This window comes from Amblyomma maculatum, chromosome 8 (assembly GCF_055883805.1).
Source record: "Amblyomma maculatum isolate TAMU_Amacu chromosome 8, ASM5588380v1, whole genome shotgun sequence".
In the NCBI taxonomy this organism is placed as follows: domain Eukaryota; kingdom Metazoa; phylum Arthropoda; class Arachnida; order Ixodida; family Ixodidae; genus Amblyomma; species Amblyomma maculatum.
Genome location: NC_139351.1, coordinates 24,302,503 through 24,330,328, shown reverse-complemented (window position 1 = coordinate 24,330,328; position 27,826 = coordinate 24,302,503). Strand labels below are relative to the sequence as shown.

General features: G+C 48.4%; 1 protein-coding gene and 1 long non-coding RNA gene across 3 annotated transcripts; one reads left to right on the top strand and one right to left on the bottom strand.

Annotated features, from left to right (window-relative positions):
• The first annotated feature begins 6,940 nt into the window (after nt 1-6,940).
• Nucleotides 6,941-7,948, top strand: LOC146180735 (uncharacterized). Its single transcript, XM_084575639.1, has one exon. It carries the CDS (start codon nt 6,941-6,943, stop codon nt 7,946-7,948), a length of 1,008 nt encoding a protein of 335 aa, XP_084431765.1.
• A 3,755-nt stretch (nt 7,949-11,703) lies between these two features.
• On the bottom strand, nt 11,704-26,206 carry LOC146180734 (uncharacterized). 2 transcript variants are annotated; one of them, XR_014700112.1, is made up of 5 exons: nt 26,086-26,206; nt 18,379-18,515; nt 13,605-13,762; nt 12,549-12,689; nt 11,704-11,815 (listed from the first exon to the last, which is right to left on the bottom strand). It is a non-coding gene; the product is annotated as an uncharacterized LOC146180734 (long non-coding RNA). The 2 variants fall into 2 exon arrangements; XR_014700113.1 differs by having other exon boundaries at nt 18,379-18,512; nt 26,086-26,183.
• Nucleotides 26,207-27,826: the final 1,620 nt, after the last annotated feature.

The window sequence follows — 27,826 nt, the reverse complement described above, 5'->3', positions numbered from 1 at the left end:
TAGTTTCTTCGACAGCAATTACATCTAGCGGGAGACATCCTGCTTCTGCAAGTGTTCCTGATGCAGAGGATCCATGTGGGAGGCCAAGGAATATTCGCAAGCAGTTGTTATTCTGGCTTGTTGGAGATAATCTTTGAAGCACCGGTAAATAGTAGCGCAAAGCTCCTTCAACATAGGCCTGTTCAAGCAGACAGTTGCTGCCCCATCGTGTTCCCTCCATGAATCTGAAAACCCGTGAGCAAATCGTTCTTAATATCGTGTTCGGGTCTACAATGCGCGTAAGTAGCAAGTTAAGTTAGTTTTTTGCCCCAAAAAAAGAGCATAATCAAAGCCATTCAACAGGTTTGATGTTCAGATTTGTTTGCGTACTGTTTTGGTAAATATTTTAATGTCTTGAAAGCGCACTACGTGCATTAGAAAGCAATAACTGTCTCTACATGTACATTGGTGTACTTAAAGTAATAACTTCATTGCACTGTCTCCTCTCACTCCACAAAATATTCATGTCATACATAAAAGAAAAGACGTCTGATGCATACTTTTTCCTTTCAGTCTATAGTGACAGTGAATTGAGAGAACTACAGAAGCGTGTCAAAAATATATACACCGGATTATCCTACTTAGATTTGGGCAGAAAGCTACAAGACTTGCACAGATTCAAGGATAATAAATATTGGAAAGAGGGAAAAAAGCAAGCCCTGTTGGATTTGACACTTGCGGAAATTTTTGAAAAAAAAATGGTAGAGGTAAGTATTCAAAATCAGAAATAAGTGCTCAGACACTGTAATATATATTCATATGATGCGATACCCGTTAGCATTGTACTTGTGGTAAGCGTGCAAAATGAAATGGCTCAAAGCGGCGAGAAACTTATGACTGCGAAATGGTTTGTAATTCAAAAATGTAATTTCTAGCTATTTCGATCCACTTCTTATGGAATTTGAGGGGCATCGATTGGCTCGATCCGAACGATGCCATTTTCTGCCTGTTTATAAAGCAATGAAACGAGCGTTGACACTTATGTTTGTTCGCTACGACAATATTTTCTTCCTTTACATAGAGGGCAGGTCAGACCTACTTCGACAAAAGGGCACAAAAGCTGTAATTATTATTGCGAGCAGAGCGAATGCTTCTAGTGGCAGTCATGCAACCTTTGAAATTGGTCAAGCTGTATTCTTAACGAAGAAAAAAGCAAAAAATATCAACGCGCGTCCTTCGAAAAAAAAACACACATAGGCACGACGAAGAGCCGCTTATATATACAGATTTAGGAAACAATCCAGACAGATGAAGCATGTCATGAAAATATCTGGATATTCTTATGACTTATTGAAACTTATGTGATGATTTTTTTTATTCTGGAAAATATTGAGAATATATGCAGTATGTTATTTTCTTCAAATGATTTTCTAAGAATGCGCAATTTTTCTAGCTTTAAAGGATATTTTTTACATTCTTTATGGGCTACAAAAATACTTTTCTGTCTAGCAAGAGGATTAGTGATGCAACTCTTGTATATCAGAGCCTTGGCTTCTCTGTTTAGCTAGCTGTGCACAAGTCCTACCTAGAAGGATGCAAACTTGTTGCATATAGAGCACGAAGATTGCTTACATAGACTGCGCTGTTCATTTCACACGTTTTCAACAAATAGTTGCAGTATACTGAACCTCTATCAGTAAATTGAAACCAAGCTATGATGCCTTCAATTCTTTCTTGTATATGCATCATGACAAAATTATGCAATGCCTAGAAACTCTTTTTGTTTATGTAACGAAGTAATACGAAGTAATATTGCATTCATTTTTTGCCTCATCATAAACACTTCGCAATACGGACATTCTTAATTTGTTGACCACAGGTGCTCCAACTTAAATTTCCTCTCATATAATAATAGTGCTGAAAGTGTATTTTAATGATAATGGCGAGTGAATGCATGGCTTAATAATTTGACGACCATTGCATAGAATGTCAGGCTCACCCAAGTTTGACTATAACCAGCAAATGGCCAATGGGTAATGCCAGAACTAAGGAAAGGAGAAAATTCGGCTTGTAATGCAGTTCTCAAGATTATGATAGTTACTCTGTAAGGGTCTTTACTGAGGTGTACGTGCAGCGAGCATTTTTGATAGATCAAACATATTTCTGTGACACAGCGTTTGCGTCATACTTAAATAAAATTCACTCTGATATTGACATTTCTACGTTCTTCTGTGGCTACATTGACTTTCGCACTACGGATGCAATGTGTGGACGCGCAGAACAATACCATTAACAAATGAAAATAAGTTTAGTTTACAAATTTCATAGACACATGAATATATAAACGTTCATATATAAGAAATAGAAATTGCTGATTCATCTCGAGGAATCGCATGTCGTTTGCAGGAATTTTTGGTCTCGGTACATAAACTGCAGGAATTGCATAATAGATGAAATGCGTACTTAACGTCTCGTCTTAAACAAGCAGTGTAGGCTCATCAGAGCTTAGCACAATGTTCCGCTCGGGGGCCTTGTCTTCTGCACTTAGTTGAGCAACTGCGAGAGAGGCTTGCAGACGAATATTTAAAGAGAGGATGCGTGTGTTCCTCGGTGGAGAAAGGAATAAACATCACTTAGCATAACTTTTACCACCTGCCCGAAAATGTGGAAACATGGAATAGTCTTTATTTTCGTATACTTTACATCTCATCCAGCCAATATTGATATTTTCTTTGGCAAGCAAGCCGTTAGCTAGCTTCCTATCTTGGATGCGAAGGAGAGCTTTAGTCCGTCCCTCGCCTTCTTAAAAATCAGCTTAACATCTTCAGCTTTTTCTTGGAGAATGCTCTGTTCAATTACTCTCTCAGCTATCTCCTCGTCACTGATTGTACTTGAAATGCCCACTATTTTTTACTTCTGGGCAAAGCCCACGCGACAACTTGGATGAGAAGTGCCTGGTGGACTCGTCCTTCTCAAGCATATCCTTGAACGTCTTTAGACCCGCTTCGCTTGAGGATGAGAGTACAACACCCTTTCTTATTGGTCTTAGTGAAAAGTCCTCTAGGTCACATTCGGCGGGCTCGAATGACTTCTCCATGGTTTCTCGAATGCTGTCCGAGGAACATTCTCCATTGGGGTCTTGAATAACCAGAGTATAGCTTGGGAGGAAGGATTTCCCTGCTGGGGTACTGTCTTCTTGGTACTCCCAGTGGTCAATTGCACGGATGCATTATCCTTCTCGCCCTGCCGGGGCGACGCAGCGGTTACGGCGCTCGAGTACTGTGCCCAAGCAAGCGGGATCGAATCCCGGCCTCGGCGGCTGCGTTTTGCTGGAGGCGAAACGGAGTAGCGTCCGTGTGCTGTGCGATGTCAGTGCATGTTAAAGACCCCCGAATTCCGGAGTCCTCCACTATAGCGTCTCTCATAGCCTGAGTCGCTTGATGACGTTAAACCCCACATACCAAACTAAACCAAACCAGCATTATCCTCCTCGAGCCTTCCTTCTAGACAAGGTTTTTGTTCGATTCCTCTGAGAGCGATCCTTTTCATCTTCTGGTACTCGGAAAGCAGCTCTTTACTTATCGTGCTAAGGTCAGCGCCCTCTTTTTGAATTTCAAGCAATTTTGTGAGGAAGGTTGTGTCTATTCTAGCTAGTTTAGAAATAAGCCTAGTGCTACCAGCTTCCTCATCTGTGTTTCAACCTCATGAAGGGTGTCGATTACTTCCTCCCTTTGGTTGTTCATGGCTATTTCCTTGCTAGCCTCACTCTCATGAGCTATAGGATTTTCCCCACCATCTGAGAAAAACTCTTTCTTACCTTGTGATAGCTTGACAGGTTTGTTGGAATGTTTTCCAAGTTGGTGGAACCTCTTCTTAGTCATGGTTCAATTTACAACTAGGCTTTATCAAACCTATTTTTCAAAAAATCACAAAGTTGAAATTATTGAAAACATTAAAATTTCGCGACTAATTAAGGTTTAAAAATGTTTGAGGATGGCAAAATAGACTAAGAATGTAAAACAAACCTTTGCTGATAGCTAGGAGCGATTTAAACTAATTCCGCCAAATTTGGCTGAATTAGGGCTCGCAGTATAATAACATAACTTCATGTACAAGGAATATTGAAAAGCTAATAACTCAAGAACGAAAAAGATTAATTGGAAAACGGACAAATGCAGGTGAAAAACCTCAATTGTAGCTTTAAAATGATACATTACATGATTACAATTCGGCTGAAAATGAGTGAGAAAATTAATTTTTTAACGAAAATAGCCCTGGTTGCTTAGCAACTATGACAACAAAAAAACACGTGCACGGAATGTTTGGCTAATAATTTTTCAAAAAATACGCTTAGGAAGATAAAAAAGGTATAGAAATTTTTCTTGCACTTCAAGGAATCCGAAAACTTCCGGTGTGAACTTCGATGGGGGAGAAGGACAGAAGTGACGTAGGATAGGCCCCGATGTCAGAATGAATTTGAGGTGGCGGAAGGCAGAATCGCCGTCAGGAGACCAATTAAGCCGCACTCTTCTGAGGATCCGGCCGAACACCATCTTTATCGACCAAATGACAAAGAAAATTTGTTTGACGTTCGCCAAAATGGCACTTCTTAGAGGAGGTCGAGGCCGTCTCTTTCAATGCAGCCAAGAACGATTGCGAGGCGGCTATTGTGTTCCTAAAAGGTCTTGTCGATTATCATAACTTCTTCCAAATAGCACACATTTTCCACTTTAGTCCGCGCAGAATGGTGTCCATGAATCGTTCGAACGTGGCAGGCGCATTGCACAATCCAAAGTGCATAACGTTGAATTCATAGAGGCCGTCGGGTGCCACAAATTACTTTGTCGCTCGGGTTCATTGGTATCTGCCAGTAACCCGATCTCAAGTCTACCAGGAGAATTATCAATTACGTTGAATGAAGACAGTCGATTGCATTGTCATTACGTGGAAGTGGATATACATCTTTCTTGGTTACAGCATGAAGGCGACGATAGTCCACACAAAAGGCTATGTGTTGGCTTTCTAATTACGATAATAACTAGAGCCGCCCAAGGACTTGAAGGTTCCTGGATAAAGCCGCTTTGAAGCATGTCATGAACATATTCGTCAATAAGAACACGTTCGCTCGGCGACACGCGGTAGGGCTTTTGTCTGATCAGGCGAGAGGTTCCAGTATCAATCGAACGACGAACGCGAGAATTTGGAATTTGTGGCAGATCTGGCGAAGTCGAAAGCCGAAACATGCTCGGAAAGCAGGTCAGTCAAAATTAGGCGCTTCTCTGTTCAAAAAGATCTGTTTATCATTGCATGGATTCGAGAGTGCAAAAGGAGGTGTTTTCTCTTCAAGAGAGCAGTCACTTAGGGCCACCATGAAATTTGACGTACCTTCCTCGAAATGAGCGAGCCTCATGCCACGAGGCATCACAGCTGGCTCGTCAGAATCGTTCACAGTTGTGGGATTTGGGCTTGCTGCGGCTGCCCTTTGCGCGGCCGCCGCCCGCTTCCCAGTTGTTCTCCCCGTTCCCTTTCTCCCGCCTGAGGCGGCGGAGAGGGGCTCGGACGACTTGTCACGGTCGTTCGGGCCCCAGCTCCACCCTGGCGTCCCAGTGTGTTCTCATTGGCGCCTTTTGGCGGGAACACGGCACCGCTTCGACGGCCGCGCTCTCGCGACTGTCCGAGCGGAGCTCAGGGAGAGACCCCTCCGAGACATCGTAAGGTGCGTACGCTACTGTTCTTGTCTTCCGGCCTTTGTCCGCGCAGACCAGTGTGCACTCGAGTTCGTCTGCTCCGGGTCGTACCTGAGAGCGCAACTCGAGCCTGTCGATCGTGATCCAATGATCCGAGACAGGCGTACCTTGCGGTGGTTGCCCACTCTCTCTCAAAGAAACCCTCTGGTCACTGCGAGAGAGAGATCACAGCACGCCCTTGCGTGCTTGCGGAGCGCACTCCGTATTACTTGTTCGTTTTGCATATTTTGTGTGTGTGTGTGTGTGTGTGTGTGTGTGTGTGTGTGTGTGTGTGTGTGTGTGTGTGTGTGTGTGTGTGTGTGTGTGTGTGTGTGTGTGTGTGTGTGTGTGTGTGTGTGTGTGTGTGTGTGTGTGTGTGTGTGTGTGTGTGTGTGTGTGTGTGTGTGTGTGTGTGTGTGTGTGTGTGTGTGTGTGTGTGTGTGTGTGTGTGCCGCTGGAGGATGGCGTTTCAATAAACGTCTCCTTCGTGAACTTGGAGGTTTGTGTCCTTGCAGCGAAGTGCTCTCCTCCCAGTGGAGGTTGAGTGCGCGCTGCGGTGTTTCAGTGTGCGCGTGGTGACGGCTGATCGGGGCTTCGGCTCGCGCGACGCTCGAACCCGCGGCGGTTGGTGGCCTATGACCACGTAGAAACCACAACTGGCGCCCAACGTGAATTGTCCTGGCTCTTTGAGTTGGACTGCACATCGGCCGAGCCGGTCGCCTTGACGATAAAGCTCTTGCACCATGTCTGCCGCCCCCTGCGGGGCACACGGCAGCGAATCTGAAACGCGATATATGTCGGCTCCTTACGCAGTCGTAGCGTCTTTTGATCCATTGGATGCTGTTCCTCTGAATAGCCAAAGACAGTGGCTGGCCGCCGGCCCCAGTGGGCTATACGGCAATGGCGCGAGTAACGTTGATCACTCGGCTCCCATTGGAGCTTTCTCCGGACCACCCTGTGGTGGGACCGCTACACAGATACCTCCGCTGTATCAGTTTTCCGCCCATGGCGGAAGCAGTTCGCGCTATGCCGTCGCTACCGGCAGCTACGCGCAACAGCAGCCGTGCGCCGCTAGCAGTCAGTTTTGCTCGGTGAACGGTGAGGCGTCGGCCGGACTCCCTGCGGAGACCGCGCCGCTCATCGAACTGGGGGACCGTTTGCCTTCTTTGTTCATGCAACCCGCCCAAACCTCCTCTGAGGGACGGACGCAGGCGCTGCTCACAAGCGCTGCCCAGATGATTCAGTCGCTAACAGGGGCGGTTGAGGCGTTTTCGGCCGCGCCGAAGATGTTTCACCCCGCGGTCATGTTGCCCATGCCGACGTACCGCGGCTATGATGATCCTCTCAGTGCCCGGGATTTCATTGATTCCCTCGCCCATTACCAGAGAGCTATGGGTTTCCCTGATGAGGTTGTGCTTGCACGCATCATCCCCGCAGCGCTGACTGACACGGCAGCTAGGTGGTACCGGCTTTCCGGCCACCGAGCAGCGACTGTCGAGGAGTTCCGTGCAGTATTCATGCGCGAATGCCTGCCCGCTGACTATGAGCGTAGGATGCGGCGAGAGCTGGAGCTCCGCACACAGGCTCCGGACGAGTCGCTCCAGGAGTTTGTGCGGGCGATGGAAGACCTTTTCTCAATCGCTGAGCCAACAGCCTCAAACGAAGAACGCGTCGAAATAGTGATCAGGCAGGCACATCCGACTTTTTCGGCATACCTGCGCGGCGGCCGATTCCGAGATCTAGAGGAGCTGGCCGTCGAGGCAAAGCGCATTCAAGGCGACATCCTCGCTGCGCGTGCCTATCACCCGCCACCGCCGGCAAGCGAGGCCCTTGAGCCACGCTGCGCATGGAGAGGGGCCATGACCCTTCCCCATCGGCGTGAACCCGCACAAACTGCCTTTGCAGCCGTTGGCGGGCGAAACGACGCTTGGGAGCTGAGCGAAAGAGCTCTAGATCCGTACTCGTTCGGAAGACGAGCAGCCTGCGCTGCACAGTTTTCTTACCCGCGTGCCGAAGGACGCCAACCGACCCAAAGCACAGCAGAAGGAGAAGCCCGCACAAACCGGCCCTTGTTCAGTGGTACAGCGAGCGGACCTAGGCAGGGAAACGCGCCTTTGTCACGCGGCCAAGCTCGCGGGGGTGTGCGTTGTTTCCGTTGCCAAGAGAGGGGACACTTAGCAAGAGAATGCCCCGTAGCCAGGCCTCCTGCGAGGCAGGAAAACGGCGACGGGGGTCGGTTGTAAAGAGACAGCCGACCCAAGCTTTGCTAATTCCCTCTGCGTACAGGGTAAGCTGCCTCGGTGGTGCGCCCGCGCCGTTTATTTCGGTCACCCTTGCTGGCCGCGAATTTCCGGCGTTACTGGATATAGGAGCCAGCGCCTCCTTTTCAGTGAACAAGTGTTGTCCCACTTGCAAAAGCACTCGGTGCGCTTGCGGGATTGCCGTTCGACATTTAACCTTGCGAAAGGCGTGGCCCATTCGGCTGGCGCCGCGAGGCTGACTGTCAGATGGGGAGAGCGAGGGAGACGCACGCGTTTCATTCATCTCCCTGGGCTCAGTGTGCCCATGATTCTCGGAAGGGACTTTCTCCTGAAAACCGGGATCGTGGTGGACATTACGAATGGCGGCTATCGCGAAGGACCGTTTTCCCAGCTGAAGCCGTTCATTAGCCCCCCGGCGTCGGTATCTGCCTGTGCAGTCGAGACGTTCGGAGAGTGCCACGCTCAGCGATCGGGGCCCTGCCCTTGTGTCGAGCGTTATGTCGTTCACACCCCCCTGTGGGAGCGAGCGGCGCAGTACGACGACGCCCCCCATCCACTGGCCGCCTCTGCGGTAACTTTGGATCAGACACAGAAGGCTCGGTTGACAGCACTTTTGCGTCAGTACGAGGAGCTCTTTATTACCGACCAACCTGGCTGTACCACTTTAGTGAGCCACGCGATCGACACCGGAGAAGCGCTTCCGTTGAAGTGCAATCCCAGACCCGTCAGCCTTGCAAAGAGGCAGGTGATTGATGGGTTGTTGGATGAGATGCTATCGTCGGACATTATCCGTCGCTCGTCCAGCGCCTGGGCGTCTCCGGTGGTGTTGGTGCCCAAAAAGGATGGCAGCCATCGCTTGTGTGTGGATTATCGCCGTCTGAATGCGCTAACTCGCAAGGATGCCTATCCGCTCCCAACGATCAGCTCAACTGTCGGAAGTCTAGGCAGTGTGCGGTATTTTACCACGCTAGATGTCTCCAAAGGTTACCTACAGGTCCAGATGGATGACATTGACCGGCCTAAGACCGCGTTCACGTGCCACAGAGGGCTGTTTGAGTTCACTCGCATGCCCTTTGGCCTCTGCAATGGTCCTGCGACTTTTCACAGGCTGATGGACCGCGTCCTAGGCGAAGCGAAATGGTCCCATGCCATGTGCTACCTGGACAACATCGTGATTTATTCACGAACCTTTGATGAGCACTTAAGCCACATTGCCGACGTGCTCGAGAGGGTACGGGCTGCCGGGATGACTTTGAATCCTGCAAAAGCCCAAATAGCGCGAACCCGAGTTCAGTTGCTTGGGTTTACGCTGGGCGAAGGCTCCATTGAGCCGGATCAGGGAAAACTTCGAGCCATACTCGAGTTTCCTGTGCCCAAGGACGTACGCGGCCTGCGCCGTTTTCTGGGAATGGCAAATTTTTATAGGTCATTTATCCCGTCCTGTGCCCGCGTGCAGGCGCCCTTGACCAAGCTCTTGGGAAAGACTGCTGCGTGGCGATGGGAGCCTGAGCAAGAGAAATCCTTTCGCCGCCTGTCTAGTGCCATCGCAGAGACAGCGCAGCTCAGGCTACCAGACCTGACCAGACAGTTCGTAGTCCAGACTGACGCGAGCGATCTGGGATTAGGAGCCGTTCTCCTACAGGAATTCGATGGCGTGCTGCAACCTCTTGCCTTTGCAAGTCGTTCTTTGCTGCCCGCGGAGAGGAAATACTCCGTTACTGAGAAGGAATGCCTCGCCATCGTGTTTGCACTGCGCAAGTTTGACGTCTACCTTGATGGAACGCATTTCGTGGTGCAGACAGACCACAACGCGCTCAGTTGGCTGATGCGGCTCCGGGAGCCTGCGGGACGGCTGGCGCGCTGGGCTCTCCTGATACAGCATTACTACTTTTTGGTGCAGTATCGGAAGGGGAGCACGAACGTGGTAGCTGACGCGCTATCCCGTGCCCCATTCGGCAGCGGTGCCTTTGCGCCGGCAAGCGGAGAGGGCAAAACAGCGGACGAGCCGCAGAGCGGCAGGAGGAGGGCGCCCGCAAACGGGCCTAACCATTCCGCCACCCAGGCAAGCAGCACTTCGCGAAGCGGGCGACGGGGGAGGCTCTTTGTGAGCACCCCAGATGCGCCGAGGCTAGCGAGCGAAGTTTTGGCGGCTAACCCGCGCGGGGACGAAAACAGGCTCCCCTCTGGAATGACTGGAATCGTGTTCAGCCGTAAAGAGCTACTGACGGCCCAGCAAAATGACTCCTTTTGTCGCGAGGTCAGCGACGGTCTCAGGGAGACGGAGCGCCGTGACGCTACTTGTACTATAGCGGGCGCAGCGGGGCAAGAGCCAGCGTGTGTCGCGGCGAGCCCCGGGGACTCATTTTTGCTGGACCGTGACAGGCTCCTGCTGAAGTACATAGCCACAGATGATGAGTCCATTGACCCATTTAAAGTGGTTATCCCCAAAAGTCTGAGAGGCGCTCTGTTGCGATTCTTTCACGACGAGCCACTTGCCGGTCACCTGAGTGGCTCCAAAGTTTTCACAAAACTGAGTGAATCGGTGACGTGGCCCGGCATGAAGCGCGACATTTTCCACTATTGCCGCTCCTGCCATGTCTGTCAAACGGTGAAGTCAAGGGGTGGCAAGCCACCGGGCATGATGAAACCAATTGACAGTGTGCGTTCGTGGCAGATGGCCACCTGCGATTTGATGGGGCCTTTCCCCAGAAGCAAGCAGGGGTTCATTTACTTGATGGTAGTCGTTGATCATTTTTCCAAGTGGGTCGAGTTGTACGCTCTTCGAAAAGTGTCAGCGCGAGCGGTGCTGGATAAACTCCAGAAAGTGTTCTGTCGCTTCGGCTTTCCGGAACGGCTGATTACGGACAATGCGTCCTACTTCACTGCTCGGGTGTTCGGTAATACCTGCCGTTCCCTCGGAATCGAGCACTACACCACTTCACCCTACCATCCCCAGTCTAATCTGACCGAGCGGATCAACAGAACGCTCAAGCCAATGCTTACGGCCTTTTCCGAGTGTCAAAAAGAGTGGGCAGACCATTTGAGTGAGTTCGCGTTCGCCATTCGAACAGCTGAGAACCGCTCAACTGGTTTCTCTCCCGCCTTCCTCAATTTCGGAAGGGAGCTGGCGAATCCGATGTCTAGCGTCGTTCAGAGTCAGCAGCTCGAGGATGAGAAGGCGCGAGCAGACCGCTCTGCTTATGCGTCAACGCTTCGGGACCGGCTTTGTCGGGCTCTCAGCAGAGCAAGACAGAGTTTGGCGACGGCCAGAGCCCAGCAGAAGGCTCAGTACGACCGTAAGCACCGCAGCCTGACATTTCAGGTGGGCGATCTTGTCCTGCCCTTACAAAAATGTCTATGATCACTTTATGCAATGTCTTTAGACAATATGATCATAGAAGCTATCGACCATCAAAAGAAAGTCTTTAGAACACGTATGATCTATGTATGATCTCCCTTCCGACAATTGGCCACCGTGATTGAATAGAATGTATTTACATAGAACGTATTTATACCTCCTATGATTAGCCTATTGATAGCGTACATGGACACTGTAACGACTGTGTTCCGATAATTGGCCACCGTTATTTTAAAGAATCGTGTTCATACAAAGTATTAATACCTTGTGTTATGCTAACTATATTTCAAGTGTCCAATAATAACGTGTATTTTACTCACTATTCACATGCATGTAATATTTCGTGAAAAGTGAGAGTGGCGAAAGAAACAGATGCAAATTCATACCTTCTTTTATTGCACAAACCCTTGACACAGAAACACTTCATTTCCGACGGCAACGACATTGTGTGTTTGATGTACCAGCCATATCAAAATTTATCATGGTGTCACCTAGAAAAGAAATATACATGCTCAAAATTTTTCTGCCAATTTCGCACGCTTTGTGCTAGCATCACACACATCTCTCTTCACTCAGATGGCTGTTTTTCCTCAAAATATGCTAACTGGTTTCCAACCACTTTCTGTACAAACTAGTACCTGCAAAACACCCTCAGGAGATAAGAGACTATTGCTGTGTTTAGTTGTATTCCTTTTGATCCTCTATATCATTCGACATTAGTTTATCACAATAGGGGCCCAGGAAACAAAGGAGTGAAATTTACACGCCAGTATGCTTGGTCATCAGATATTCTCTCCTCTGCCATTTGCTGCATCAAGCAAATACACATGTTGAGCGGCAACGTATCAGTATGTATACATACATTTTGGTGCATGCTACCAGCAAGTGATGCCACTATGCCTGTTTGCTCCCATTTTTCCTGAGTGATGGCTATGTTTGCCATAGCAGATGACACACACACATAAGTAATTACTGAAGGAGACCAGCTACACCAAGCACCTAGGGGATACAAGAGCGATAATAGGGAATGATGAAGTATATTATAGTTAGCCTACAATATGCAGTCACACATACTTTTTGCTACATATGCAGGTAACAAGTCTCAATAGTGTATTCCCAGAGAGTAAGAAAATAAGAAAGTGCCACTCATGCCCATCTTTTCCTTTCAAGAGCTTGTCACCAAGGTAAAATCTTTATCACATAAGAAAGCAAAATTTAGAATACCTTTCTTTTATAAGAAGTCCACATGGATGCTGCTACGTCCCACTGCTACTTGTCCAGGAAGTCAGGTTGCCTTGTTACTTGTCGGCACAGACCACGGCAACAGGGTGTCTCCAGATATGGTCGAATGAAGCAACAAGAGGACTGCATGTACATATGAGAACACTAGTCAGAACAGCAGGAAGAAAGATTTTTTGAATAATAAAGGAAAAGTCAAATGCACAAGTAAAAGAAACATAGGAGGAGTATTTCATATGGTTGCTGAGTGACAGCATGAAAAGCCCAGAATTGAAAACGCAATGCTCCACTGAGGAAAATTACATAATCATAAAATACATAAATACATAATAATCTAGGTAATCTCGGGAATAGTGGCAAGTCTTATGTAGGCACTATCTTTTGGAGATACGTGGAAAGACAAGTCATATGGGGTGGTAAAAAATGACTGGTTTGGTTTATGTGGTTTAACATCCCAAAGCAACCCAGGCTATGAGAGATGCTGTAGGGGAGGACTTCAGAGCGTTTGACGAGCTGGGGCTCTTTAACGTGCACTGACATCGCACAGGACATGAATGCCTTTTTGCTTCAATTTTGAGCTTACTGCTGAACTCGTCGTACTCAAAATGGGTTGGCGCTACTTTTATTTAAATTTAGACAAGGTCCTTTTGAGGATACAAGACTTGCATGTGTCCCAGACACATTCAGGGAGACACGTTGGCCCTGTACAAAGGCTTAAAACGTGGAGAGCTTGTCTCATTAAAACCCACCCGGCCCCGCATAATCACTTTTTGGTACCTAATATTGCCTGCTTTGGCTCGTCAATAGTAGGCTACCGACAATAGGAGCAAAATTATTTCATCCTTAAAAAATCATGCAGCTTACTGCTGGAATATGCAGTCACACATAATTTTTGCTACATATGCAGTTAACAAGTCGTAATAGTGTATTCCCGAGAGTAAGAAATTAAGAAAGTGCCATAAATGTCCATCCTTTCCTTCAAGAGTTTGCCACCAAGGTAAAATCTTGATCACATATGAAAGTCAAATATAGGAGAAATACCTGTCTTTTATAAGAAATCCACATGGATGCTGAAGAAACCATGCAGCTACATCCCACTGCTACTTGTCCCGGAAGTCAGGTTGCCTAGTTTTTACTTGTCGGCACAGACCACGGCAACAGGGAGTCTCCAGATATGGCTCAATGAAGCATCAAGAGGACTGCATATGCATACGAAAACACTAGTCAGAACAGCAGGAAGAAAGTTATTTCGAATAATAAAAGGAAAAGTCAAATGCACAAGTAACAGAAACAAACAAGGAATACTTCATATGTTGCTGAGTAACAGCATAAAAAGAGAAGCACAGAATTAGAAATACAATGCTCCACAGAGGCAAACTACAGTAAAATGCTTGTGCACAAAATTCTCTTCTAGAGTGGAAGATTCAGTGATATATGCAAGGGGTTACGTTTATCTATTGTGCATGCATACGGTACTATAGGAATACAACAAGGTTGACGACTGGGCACGTTGGTATGGGTTCATACTGCCCCAGCCAAAAGATGAGACACAGCAAATAGGAGGACAGGACAAGGCTGGACTATCAACAGAATGTTATTGATAAGAAGAAAACAATGAAGACTTCTTCCGAAAAGCTCGCGCACAACCCAACCGGTGGAATGGCAGGAAATTGGGAAGAAGATGAAGAAGAAAATTCAAAGCCAATTCCAAGTCAAGGCCTAACTAACGACTTTTCTAATAGATGAAGTTCCTTACAATGAAGGCTAACAGACGCCTTAGCCACACACTTGTCCTCGGCTTTAGCAATGTAAAATGCTTCAACGAACTCTCTGCAGAGTTGATTACCATTGCTGTAAACTACATCCGTATTATTGAAGTCAGGCGCACAAAGGGACGGGTCATGCTCCGACTTACACTCTCGGGATTGCACATGTAGCGCAAGATTAGAACTCGCCTTCCCTCCCAGAGAATTGGAGTGCTCCGTCAGGCGCACATTTAGACATCTGCCTGTCTGCCCGTAGTAGCACCGGTCACAATTCAGCGGAACGTGGTAGACCACATTCTTTCTGCAGGTGGTGAACTTTTTCTTATGTGACACTGCACAACAAAAACTATCACGAGGTACACTGTTGAGCCCCTTTCTAACTCTAGCGCACAAGGCTCCTATCTTGTTTCTCGCTGTCAATACAACGGGCAGACAGGCAGATGTCTAAATGTGCACCTGACGGAGCACTCCAATTCTCTGGGAGGGAAGGCGAGTTCTAATCTTGCGCTACATGTGCAATCCCGAGAGTGTAAGTCGGAGCATGACCCGTCCCTTTGTGCACCTGACTTCAATAATACGGGTGTAGTTTACAGCAATGGTAATCAACTCTGCAGAGTTGGTTGAAGCATTTTACATTGCTAAAGCCGAGGACAAGTGTGTGGCTAAGGCGTCGGTTAGCCTTCACTGTAAGGAATTTTATCTATTAGAAAAGTCGTTAGTTAGGCCTTGACTTGGAATTGGCTTTGAATTTTCTTCATCATCTTCTTCCCAATTTCCTGCCATTCCACCGGTTAGGTTGTGCGCGAGCTTTCCGGAAGGAGTCTTCGTTGTTTTCTTCTTATCAATAACATTCAGTTGATAGTCCAGCCTTGTCCTGTCCTCCTCTTTGCTGTGTCTCATCTTTTGGCTGGTGCAGTATGAACTATAGGAATACATTACTGTCTGGGAAGTCAACCTCCACATCACCAGGTATCAAACTATCTCAGAGGTTTCTGAAAGATTTCTATGCAATGACAGGAAGATCTTTCACTATCAAACACAGTTGCAAATAACACTAAAATCTAATGAGCCCAAGTATGTTTCTCTTAAAAATGTGCGGACGAAGGAAATGTAGTTGCTGCTCCTTTTATTTATTTACTTGTAACTAATACTGCATCATTTCCAGCTATAGCATGCGTGAACACAATGCAAACAATAGAGGTGAGCAAGCTTATCTAAAGATTTAGAATGACTTTTTGTAATAAAATGAACAGAAATCATTTAACTAGCCATGTACAGGAGACAATGCATGTACTAAAGCAGAGCTGCACAGATTTAAGAGCCTTAAAAGCTCTAGCAAAACACCCTTCTTGTCACATTTGCCTTTTCACAAACACTACAGGCTGGCCGAGAGCTAGCTTAGGTACAATACCTCTAATTATCGCATTCAAACTGATCACTTTTTCAAATACATTGATAAACACAGGTACACATGGCTGAGCTTTCAAAACATCATCTGTTGGACAAAACCCTCATTATACTCTTGGATAGGTCTGATAATAAAGATCAGCATGGCGAACAGCCATTCGGCGCTTCCATGCGCTATGCAAGCTTAATAGCCTCATCATACCTTACAGAACACTGTTGTAATTTTCAACACCTGAGAACCAAATTCCATGGGGGCTTAAAGGGACATCTTTGAGCAAAGTTCACTGTAGGATATTGCCCCCAAAAAACCCAATCACAACAATCTATGAACACATGTTCGACAGCCTCTGGCTTTCTGCACAAAATACAGTTCACACCCCATGGCAGAAAGATCTCTCTCTGCCATCTATGTTTATCCAGGCAGAACCCAAACATGCAATTTAAAAAGATTTTTAGCAGGTTGTAAAGGCATTCGTTTTACATGTTAGAATGCATTATTATTTGATAAACACAAAAGGGCCGCCACACTGATATTTCCTGTCTTGCAGCCCACCCCTTCTGTAACAAGCCCCCTCATGTTTGCAGAACTCAAAAACACACAAAACAATTAAACAGAAAATGTTCTCCAACAGATAAATATCAACATATTTTTTGTTATTGCTAGTAACTATTTGGCTCTAGGGTTAACGATACATTTATTTAGGTTGTGAATAAAATGAGTTCGGAAGTTAATTGCAAATCTTGGTGGCTAGCAAGAAAGTAAATATTTGTGTATATGTTGCTTTGAGCAAAGTAAATGTTCTCATTTAGTCACAGAAAAACATACCACTTGAACGAACGTCACTTCGACAATGTATTCAGTTGTACGAACTTTATTAAATCCCCCCACTGAAGCTCTATTGAACACTATGCAAACGCACTTCATTTTAACAAACTTCAGTTATTGCTCATTTCAGTTCAACGAACATTTTCCGCGGTACTATCCTGTGTCTTCAAAGTCATACTGAGCGCTTAAAAAAGCACAGTCCGCACTCTTTGTAGCATATTTTTATGTTAAGAACCACTCGTCATTATCGTGTGAAGAAAAGTGGCCGTTATTTGGCTTTAAAGTGAATTGGCTGTCTAAACTAGCTTGTAACCAGATGAATCCATAGCTGTCTGCACGCTTAATTAGCTGTACAGTCATAGCCAGTCAAAGCCAGATCTTCAGCCCTACCAGGCCTTTTAGCTCCAAGAATTGCAAATGTGGGCATTTTGGTTAACCATGATCTGCTTGGAGAAAATGAAAGCCTTGTCTCCTCAGCAGGCCGTTGTGATAGGCAAGATTCTCAGGAGCTTGCACAGTAATCGAGTTCAAAACCACTGTAGTCCTTTCAAAAGTGCTGCAAAAGGTTACGCATTCTTCACTTGCAAATCAGCGCAGTGACAAATAAATGGGCTCAGATAAGATTTGAACAACCTAAAAATCTGTGACAGATTTTCTGTTCTTGGGCTCCAAGATTACCTCGGAAGGAGACTGTAGCCATGAAATTAGGAGACGCCTGCTTCTGGGCAAGAGAGCAATGGTTAGCCTTGACCGCCTAGTAAAGAGCAGAGACATTAGTCTGCCAACCAAGATCCGTATAACTCGTGCTATGGTCTTTCCAGTTGTGATGTATGGATGCAAGAGTTGGACTGTGAAAAAGGCTGACCGCCGAAGAATTGACGCGTTTGAATTGTGGTGCTGGCGAAGACTCTTTGAGAGTTCCTTGGACTGCCAGAAGATCAAATCAGTCGATATTGTCGACCATAAACCCTGACTGCTCATTGGAGGGTCAAATTCTAAAGTTAAAGCTCAGCTACTTTGGTCATCTGATGAGAAGAGAGGAGTTGCTGGAGAAAGATTTGATGTTGGGAAAGGTTGAGGGTCGCTGGAGAAGGGGTAGGCAGCGAACGCAATGGTTAGATGGTATCCTCGAGGCACTGCAGATGAAGTTATGTGATGTTAGGAAGATAGTGAGAGACCGGAAAGCGTGGCGTGACATGGTCCATAGGGTCACGAAGAGTCGGACACGACTGAACTGAATATTTCTTGAAGCTAATGGAAACAATCTTCCACGCATTTATTTCAGTCCAATGAAATTTCATTTCAACAAACTTTTTCCTAAGGTCCCTTGAACTTTGTTCAAGTGAAACATCACTGTATGTGTACATATGCTGAGGCAGTCTAAATAAACAGTAACTGAATGTCAGCATGAACATGCACACATATGCACAGTGCAGTCAGCTATATTATGACACCATGTTTGTCACTGAGCTATTAAAACACAGGTTTACTCAATTTTGCCTCAACTAGAAATAGTAGTTACTACTTCAATAAAACAGCTAAGTATATCTCCTGTTTTAAAGCTCTGAAGAGGCCATGAAAACTTTTCTTTAGTGCAGACTATGAGCAAGATTCACCAACATGTCAGTCGCGCTAAAAACACAGCAAGAATGATTTAACAACACCGAGCTGGTTTCAAGCTTTGCTTTAATGAAGCCTGTTACACATCCGCCCTTTATACTCTCAAAAGAAAACAATAAATGCAAAGCATGAACCAGTAAAAATTAGTTATAAAGCAAACACATGAATGCAAAAAACATGAGCATGTGATACCTACAAATTCAATGTCTCCTTTACAGGAAGGATGCTTTAGGGCAGAGCACCCATGGCTGATAGAATAAACTGCCTCAACAGATTCATGACGCTGTCTGCTTCATATTCAGGCAGCACTCCCTCGATGGCAGATGAAATCTGCTGCAAAAGCAGTGTGACAATACAATTGCATCAGCTGGACTGCAAGCATTATTGCCAAACAAGCCGTAAATGCAGTAAAAGAAAGACTTCATTAAATCCATGCTTCTCAAAACCCACAACATACCATTACTTTTCCTACACTCCTAAAGAAAAGCTGTCTCAGAAAATGAATTCCTAGCAGCTCTAGGTCACATGCCATAAGTTACCAAAAAACTCGATCCTATCATCTGTTTCAATTCTGACCCTTGTCAGCAATGTCAAACATTAATAAACGAAGAACTTCCATAGTTGAAATTCACTTTTCAAAATATGCTGTTTCTCTGTGAAGCTTAAAGGTTCTTAGAAATTAAACAAAACAGAAGACTAAGTTTGAAAGCTCTAATCGCTTAATTCACAGCCAATTGTTAGCTTGACCCACATAACTTGCCCCGCCTCCGTTAAAAAAAAAAAAGAAAAAGAACACTGGGCCTGTACTAAAATAATACGTACTGACCTACTAAGGATATAAATATAACTATTACTGCGTAGAAGTCTGCGAATTGTTATAAATAAAATTATATATCCCCCTCCCCCCCCTCAATCTGTGCTTACTCTAAAGGAAAGCTTAAAAACCTAATTTTACGCGGAAAGTCGTTGCTTATGGACTGTTCCAATAAAGCGGTAACCGCATGAGGCGACAACCCCTAGCGATGTCGCAACGCCTGTCGTTGTCGCTGGTGCATACCGCACGGAGCGACGGCGCTCAGCGACAGAAGCGCGTTTCCAGCGTTGCTCTGTTACCGCCGCCTCGTCATTCGGTCAAGGGGAATGCAATCACGCTATATCCCATTTTCAACACTAAACAGCATGAAGTACGATAAAAAACTGATGAAATTTCTTGTAACGCATCGTATTTTAAAGGGTCACAGGGCAGCGGTGCGTTACTATACACTGCGATGCCGACTTGCATTGCAAGCAGCGACTTTCTCCTGCTCCTTTCGGAAATTAACAATATCAAGCCACGCTAACCTTTTTCTTTCTTTTATTACCCTTCCAAGCTTTTACTGAATTATCTCGATGCACTCATATACATACACTGATCAGACGAAGTGAGCGCGTGAAGGCACCAGGTTCTTCGCCCAAACCGGACTAGGAAAACTAACTTTACACGCAATAAAAAGAAAGCCAGAACGGAAATTGAGCACCCTAAAGCCCTCTGCGATTGGCTGCCTCGCGAGCTGCTTCCGGGCGACACGCGAAATTTTCTAAAAACCCAGAAACCGAGCGACGGCGACGAGCGGCAATGCTTTGGCGGCCCTCAGCCCGTCGCGCGACGGCGTCGCGCGGCATGTCGCCGCGTCATGCGGTTAGCGCTTTAACCTCGAATTACCGGCTCCATGTGCAAATAGCTCAACGAAGAAACGCTATAAATAAAACAGATAGGTAGCGAGCGATCGCACACATCTGATGGAATTTAAAAATGACAGGTTTTATACGTCTACATAGCTTTTACGCAGTACAAGGCCTCTCTCAATATTTGAAATTTGACGGTTATGGCTGCGAGGCCAAGCGGCTGTTTACCTTTGAAGAATTAGTAATAACTCCGCAAAAAAACGCCTTAAAGATCTGAACTATGTTGCAAAATGATCGTAAAGAGGCCGCGGACAATCGAGGATCACTTTTTAAAACCTAACTAGGTGAGTGAGTGAGTGAGTGAAAACTTTATTGAATATTTTAAGGGTTTCGCGGTTGTGAAGTCTCCGTCGTCTTCTCTGGCGCTGGCGACTTGAGACTTCTCGTCAGCAAGGGTGGGCCCTTATTCCAAGGCTCCACTGAGTCGTGCTGCATCAGTCGCGTGCTGCACTAAGGCCCTTTGGGTCGCGAGCTCGCTGCTGGTGAGCCGACTCTCCCATTGCTCCGCACTCGGGTTTTCGTGTTGGTGGAATGCTTTGTTGCGTTCGCATTCCCACGTGATATGATAAAGTGTAGGTGTGGCATCGCACCAAGGGCAGGTGGCTCTGTATTGTGTCGGGAACATTTTATTAAGTATGTGTAGGTTAGGAAAGGAGTTGGTCTGTAATCTGCGCCAGCCGGTCGCTTCCTCCTTTGTTAGGGCTTTGTGTGGTGGTGGATATCTAATTCTAGCTCCCCTATGCAAGTGCAAGATCTCTGCGTATCCCCCCTCGCAAGCCTGTAGGCGGAGCTCCGGAGCATTTGACTGCCCTGCTCGGAATGCGTAACCTCGAGCTAGGCTGTCTGCTCTTTCGTTCCCCCCTATGCCCGTGTGGCCCGGGATCCAGATTAGGCTATGCCTGGGTTTCTCCTCGGCGGAGGTTGCCCCGCTGAGTATTTTAAGGGCTGTTCTGCTGATCCTGCCCCTCGTGTAGTTCCTGCACGTCTCCTTCGAGTCCGTCAGTATGTTGAGAGATCGGCCCGTTCTGTAGCCTTCTGCTGCCGCCAGCGCGACGGCAATTTCTTCGGCCTCCGCTGTGCCGGCGACCTTTGCCGTGGCACACGTGATCATGTTTCCTTCCTTGTTTACCACTACCGTCGCGGCTACGCGTTCTCTCTCGCGCAGATATACGGCAGCGTCCGTGTATACAGTGTTGTCTAACTGGGCTAGCGTTCTCTCAACGTACTCGGCCCTCGCTTTTCGTCTGCTTTCGTGAAGATTGGGGTCCATGTTTTTCGGCAATGGTCCCACGTTAATGGTTTTCCTAAGGTGGTCCGGTACGTCCGCGTATCTGTCTACCAGTCCGCTCGTGTCCCGACCCAACCTTCTTAGGAGCGCTCGTCCCGTGGGGGTGCTTCTGAGTCTCGTGATTTGCGTTCCCAGCAGAGCTTCGGCGAGCTCACTGAAGGTGTTGCTGATGCCTAGCTGGAGCAACTTTTCGTTCGACGTGTGCTTGGGTAGGTGTAGAGCAGTCCTGTACGCCTTCCTGAGAATGATGTCGGCTTGCTCTCTTTCCGCCTTGGTCGTCGCGTGGTACGGCAGGGAGTACGTGACTCGGCTGACAATTAGGCTGTTAACTAGCTTGAGAGTGTCTTCTTCTCTCATTCCATATCTCTTTTGGGAGACTCTGTTGATCATACGGCCCACCTGCTCTGCCGCCTTACTCAGCAGGCTGATGGTGTGGCTGCATTTCCGGCTTCCTTGCAACCACATGCCCAGGATCTTTATCATGTTCTTTTCCGGGATGTTCTGGCCCTCGAGAACGACCTCCAGTGTCGCTTGGGTGGGATGCTTGCCGACCCTGAGGAGTTCCGATTTCTCCGTCGAGCATCTTAGGCCCCTCTCTCTGGTGTAAGTTTCTACGCAAGTTGCCGCTTCCTGTAGTTTTTCTTGCTTCTCCCCGAGTGATCCTTGGGTGACCCATATCGTGATGTCATCGGCGTATATCGCGTGTTGGATGCCCTGGATCTCCTTGAGCCGTCTTGCAAGTCCAATCATTGCCACGTTGAAGAGGACGGGCGATATGACGGATCCTTGGGGTGTGCCTTTGCACGGCGTGGGGAAGACGTCGCTTCCCAGCTCGCACAGCCCCACGGTCGCCGTTCTGTCGCTCAGGAAAGCTCTGACGTAATCGTGCGTTCTCCTCCCGCAGTTGGTGTTGTTGATGCCTTCCATGATGGCCGCGTGGCTTACGTTGTCGAAAGCCCCCTTTATGTCGAGGGCCATGACGACGTTTTCGCCCGCCTTCGGCATCGTCTCGAGCACTTCCTCCTTGAGTTGGAGCAGCACGTCTTGCGTAGAGAGGTTGGCTCTGAACCCGTACATGCTGTCCGGGTACCATTGTTCGTTTTCCAGGTGCGACTGGATTCTTTTCGTGATCACTTTCTCGTACAGCTTGCCCAGGCACGACGTTAGAGATATCGGCCTGAGGTTCTCGATCTGCAGCTTTTTGCCTGGCTTCGGAATCATCACGACGACGGCGTGTTTCCACTCCGTCGGCACTCTTCCCTCTTGCCAGAGCTTGTTGAGGTAGGTCGTAAGCTGATCTATCGCCTCGTCCCTGAGGTTCCTTATTAGCGAGTTCCGGATCTTGTCCGCCCCCGCCGCCGTGTTCTTCGTGGCCGATCTTATCGCCTCGACGACCTCCTCTCTCGTGATGGGTCGGTCCATGGCCGGGTTCTCCTCGCCACGGTATTCTTCTCGGTAGCTCTCGACCTGATCTTTGCCGTAGCACTTGATCCGGACCTCTTCGAGTAGTTGTTCGTCCGTGCCTTCGTATTGGTGCACCAGCCTCTGTATCGACTTGCTGCCTTCGGATTTGTTTTTGCTCGGGTCCATGAGGGCCTTGAGGATCTGCCATGTTCTGGCTGTGCTGAGGGTGCCGTTCAGCGTGTTGCTGAATTGCTGCCACCCCTGCCTGGCCAGCTGCGTCGCGTACTGCTCCGTTTGCTTGGTTATATCGGCAATTTTCCTCTTTAGCTTCCTGTTGAGTTTTTGTCTCTTCCACCGCTTGGTAAGCCCGCGTCTCGCCTCCCATAGCTTGAGGAGCCGCTTGTCCACCTCCGGCGTTTGTTCCGTTCTGTCTACTTCTTTCGTGTATAGGTCTTGGATTCGTCTGAGTTGTTGGCTCCACTCTTCCGCAGAACCGATGTCGCCCTCGAGCTGCTTGCAGTGCGCTCTGAAGGCGTCCCAGTCCGTCAGCCGAGCCGTGCCAATCTTCCTCCTGACGTTGTCCGCCACTGTGCAGATCCTTATTATGTGGTGGTCGCTTCCAAGGTTCTCGAGTAGGTTTTCCCACTCTGCTTGTTTGGCGCCCCTTATGAAGGTTAGGTCGGGACTCGTGTCTGGACTGACGCTGTTCCCTTGCCTAGTCGGTTGATTCTCGTCGGTTAGCAGCTCACATCCTACGTTCTCTGCCGCCGTGCAGATACCGCGCCCCTTTTTGTCCTCTCTGTTATAGCCCCATCTCGGACTCTTGGCGTTAAAATCGCCCGCTATGATTAAGGTGTTTTGTCCCGCCAACTTTTTCGCCTCCGCAAAGAGCCTAATAAAGTTCCCATTTGTTTGCTTGGGTGGGCTGTATAGGTTTACGATATAGGTGCTTTTGGAATTTGTTTTCTTTTTGGGAATTATCTCTGTAATTACATGTTCGACCTGGGTGTCCTCTATTTCTTTGTGTGCTATGGCTACTACTTGTTTGCTTATGAGGGTCGCAGTGCGTCCGCTTTCCTGACACGTGTAGCCCCTGAGTGTTGGGGTGTTGTTTGTTTCTTGTAACATAATTACATCCGGTGGGTTTCCTCTGGTGTATATGAATTGCTGCAGGAGGCCTTGCTTACGCTTGTACCCCCTGCAGTTCCATTGCCAAAGTTCTAGTTGTCGGTGGCGTTCTGCCATGTTTTGTTATTGTTGTTTGTGTTGGGGGGGGGTCTCTGCGCCGAACCTGCGTTCGTTGTATAGTCTGTCTCTGGCGTCGTTGGTGGTTCTTTGCGTGGTGTTGTTTTTAACATAGGTTCTAAAGTTCTGTTCTTGTAGGGCAAACTTTTCTTGTGTCTGTTGCAGTTCACTTTGCATTTGCTGCATCTGTCCCTGTAGAGCCATTATGAGGTTTTTTATATCATCAATTGGGGTTCCCCCTTCGTGGGTTTGTTGCGCCATGTCCATCGCCTGAGGTGGTGGAGTCGGCGTTCTAGCCGGCGAATAACCCGCCCTCATTTCTTGTTTCTCTCTGATAATGTCGTTTAGTTGTTTCTTTAGGTGCCTCGCTTCCTCGCGACTTTGCTCTAGTTCGCGCCTGAGGCTCGAAATCTCTTTTAATAGTTGTTTGTCTTGTGTGGATTGTATGTTGTTAGTGTTAGAGTGCGGAGCAAAAAGTGATTTGGGAGGGCCGTCTCCCCAGCTCACCTTAACACCTCCGCCGCTCTTCTTCTTTTTCTGTTGCCACGGCTGCTGCTTTTGCTGCGGCTGTTGCTTGCCGGCGTTGCCCAGGGGTGGGTAGGACCCGTCCCGGTTGGACCCTTGGCTCTGGCTCCGGCTGCTTCCGCGGCTGCTCCGGCCCGGGTCCTGGCTCTCGTCCCGGAACCATCTTGGTCTTTTTCCCCGGCTGCGGCCTCGGCTGCGCCGCTGCTGCTGCTGGGGTCCCCACCTCAGCTCGCTCGCTGACTTGAGGCGTTGTTTGCAGTCTCTCGTGCCCACCGCGTGATCGCCGCCGCACAGCAGGCACTTGGGTGTGCATTGGTGTCCTGCCTCCGGATTCTGGCATCCGCACTGCCTGCAGGTCCTGGATTCCGGGTTCGGGCAGACGTCCATTCGGTGCCCCTGTTGGCCGCAGGCGTAGCACACCTGCCTCGTGGGCCGGTACGGGTAGCACCACATCTCCCCGCCGTAGTACAGCACCTGCTTCGGGAGAATGGGGCCGTCGAAGGTGATGACGGCCGTGCTGGATTTCCCGAGCATTCTGGCTGCCAGGATCTTCACGCCTTGCGTGCGGACTCTGAGGTTAGTCTTGAGTTCTTCCGGTGAGGTTCCCGGGTCCACGCCGTGGACGACCCCGCGCAGCGTTCCTTCCGGTGCTGCTACGTGGGCGTTCACGGCGTAGCTCTTGCCCCCGAAGCTCAGCTGCATGATGCGCCTAATCTTCTGGGCCGCTTCTTCGTTGTCGGTGCTGATGATGATGATGTTCGATCCGTTGCGCAGTCGGATGATGAGGTCTTCCGCCTTACATCCTTGTTCGGTAGCCGCGACTACCGCCCGCGCCACTTGGTGCGTCTGCAGGTTTTTAACAGCGAGTCCCCTCGGCCGAAGGACTATTTTAAGGTCGTCTCTGGGGAGCGGCGGCAGTCTCCGCCTCGGCGCTCCTACTTTCTCTTTCCTTTCTGGCGCAGCTGGCGTTCCATCTGTGACCTTCGCCGCGCCTAGGGAAGGCCCGTTCCCTAGGCTCGTTCCCGCCAAGACTTGCTGCTTGTTATCGCTGCGTTGGCGTCTCTTCTGCCTTCTCGACATGGCGATTTCCCAATCTGCGTCGGTTCCGCCATTGTTGCTTACTTGTGAGCGTTGCGTCGAAGGGGTGCTGCTTCCTTGGGCTTGGCTGCCTGCCGCCGCGGGTCCGCCTCGGACCTGTTGCTCGGGAGGCGCTTCGGTGGTGTCCTGGAGGTCTTCCTCCATGAATTCTTGCGAGTCGGCCGAAAATCTTGTCGGGCCTGTCGCTGAGGGTCGGTCGTAGCTGGGGTCGCTTGCTCGGGACATCACTCCGGGCCTTCTTTACCTCGGGCCGAGGCCGGGGAGGCCGCGGAGCCCCGCTCTCTTGCTAAGCCTCGTTAGGCTTAACGCCTGGTCGGCCACAAGGAAAATTCAAATGCCGACAAAATCCAAATATTGGAATCACCGGCTTGAATTTGGGGTCCTCGTGATCCTCTTCACTTCCGGCGTCGATCCCAGCCAAAATTTTGGTGGTCCAGTCGGGATAAAAACGCTAAACAATGAAAAATATTCCTAGAGCATTGGGCGTGCAGTATGCAGCAAAGTAAAAAATGGGTAAACGCTTGTAATGTAAAAACTGCTCACTTCTGAAACACAAAATTTTCAGCGAGTATGCGCAAAGCGTTTATAAGAAAGGAATGAAAAAGTTTGTCAACTTACATTGAAGATTTCTGGCAGAAAGAACTATTTTCCACGCTCGACGTCGCCACACAGCCAAACGCCGCCTCTCAGTCGTGCGCAATCACGTGACACATGAAGCTGCATCACGTGTTTTGTGGAGTTCGCTTTCTTTCTTTCTTTCTTTCTTTCTTTTTTTTTTCCAGTCGCGCTGCCACGCCGCGCTGCTCCATCACGTGTCTTGTGGAGTTCGCTTTCTTTTTTTTTTTTTTTTTTTCCAGTCGCCCAGTCGCGCCGCGCTGCTCAGACGAAAGGCGGGATTAGTGGAACGCCGAGCGAGCGTCAGTTCTGTGCGTTCGCTATCTTGTGCGTTCGTTCTTTTTCTTCCGGTGGTTTTGTGGGGTGGCTGGTATTCGAGGCGACGCAGAGACTCGGAGTCGAGCCCACTTCAGCGATCGTGTGTTTGCTTCCTTCATTGTAATGAAAACTTGAGTTCTTACCGTATGCGGAGCCGCACATATTGAGTGCCTGCGCATGAGTTATTTGCACGCACGCGCGCTCACACACATGCAGCTTTGCAGAGGCGAAAAAGAAATAGCTCTCAAGACTGAGAGCATCATACATTTGTGCTAAATAAACACTAAAAACTGATTGCTGATTTCGTTACTGTTACTCGGAGACAATTTTGCTCTGTGAATATTTTGTGAAACTTTAAACCCATCTTTTTTGCTGTATTGATGACATCACTGCGGTAATACCGTGAAATTGCGCTGTTATTCGGTGAACACATATCTGTTTTCCTTTTCTTTCCTTTTTTTGCTTTTGCTGCTGTTCATCTCTGTAATGTCTGCAATGTTTATGCCTGTGTTTATACCTGTAATGTGTTCCATGTAAACTAGCTTCCTGTTGAGCTGTCACCTACTGATGTTTGCGAGGGTCCTCGGCACTCTTAAGCAGTGTGCAACTGCTTTCTCGCTGAGGTGCCCCCTCCCCCCCCCCCATCCTCTGGATTTGAAAACAAAAAATTGATTGATTGATTGATTGATTGATTGATTGATTGATTGAAGGGCGCGTAAATGAAGCCGTCACAGGTTTGATACCGCGCGCTGTCTACGTTGGCTAGCCTGCCCGCTTCTCCTTTCATACCTCCCGCACTTCTAGGGAAAAAAAAAAGAATGCGTGCGTGCGTGCGCACTGCTGTGTGCTTTGCTCGCAGGGCGGCTAGACGCCCCCCCTCCTCCAGCTCGAAGCCGCGCTCTGATGGCCAAGCGCCTCCTTGCATCCTTCCCGCGCATTGGATTTGAAGGACAGCTTCCAGCCAACCTCTCGAGAGGGTGGTTGCAACTAGAACTAGCATAACGTTCCCAATGGATCACAGCGGAAGGATGAATATGTTCAGCTACAGCTGGTCGATATTCCGTGGTTCGGGTCAAGTGCGTGTTAATTGTGCCGTAAGGGCGCTTAATTGATTTACAGAGGTCGGTGCCGCGGACCGCAGGTTGCGCGCTGATATAGTTCACGAGGCTGCATGAACGCTATGCGAAGGCTGCGAGCGAATATGCGTTTCTGCTGGCGCATTCTGTGCCGTTGTGTGTGTTAGTTCGCCGCCCCCCCCCCCTCCCCAGCCGCCGCGCCTTCTCTTCCCCCCCCCCTCTTCCCTTACCATTAGCGCGCTTCCTTACCCTACCCTTGCCCTAAGCTCGCACCTCACCCAGACACCACCTCCAGCAAAAACATAAACAAAAGCAGAACCTGTAGAGCGCTCGCTCGATTGACGCACATG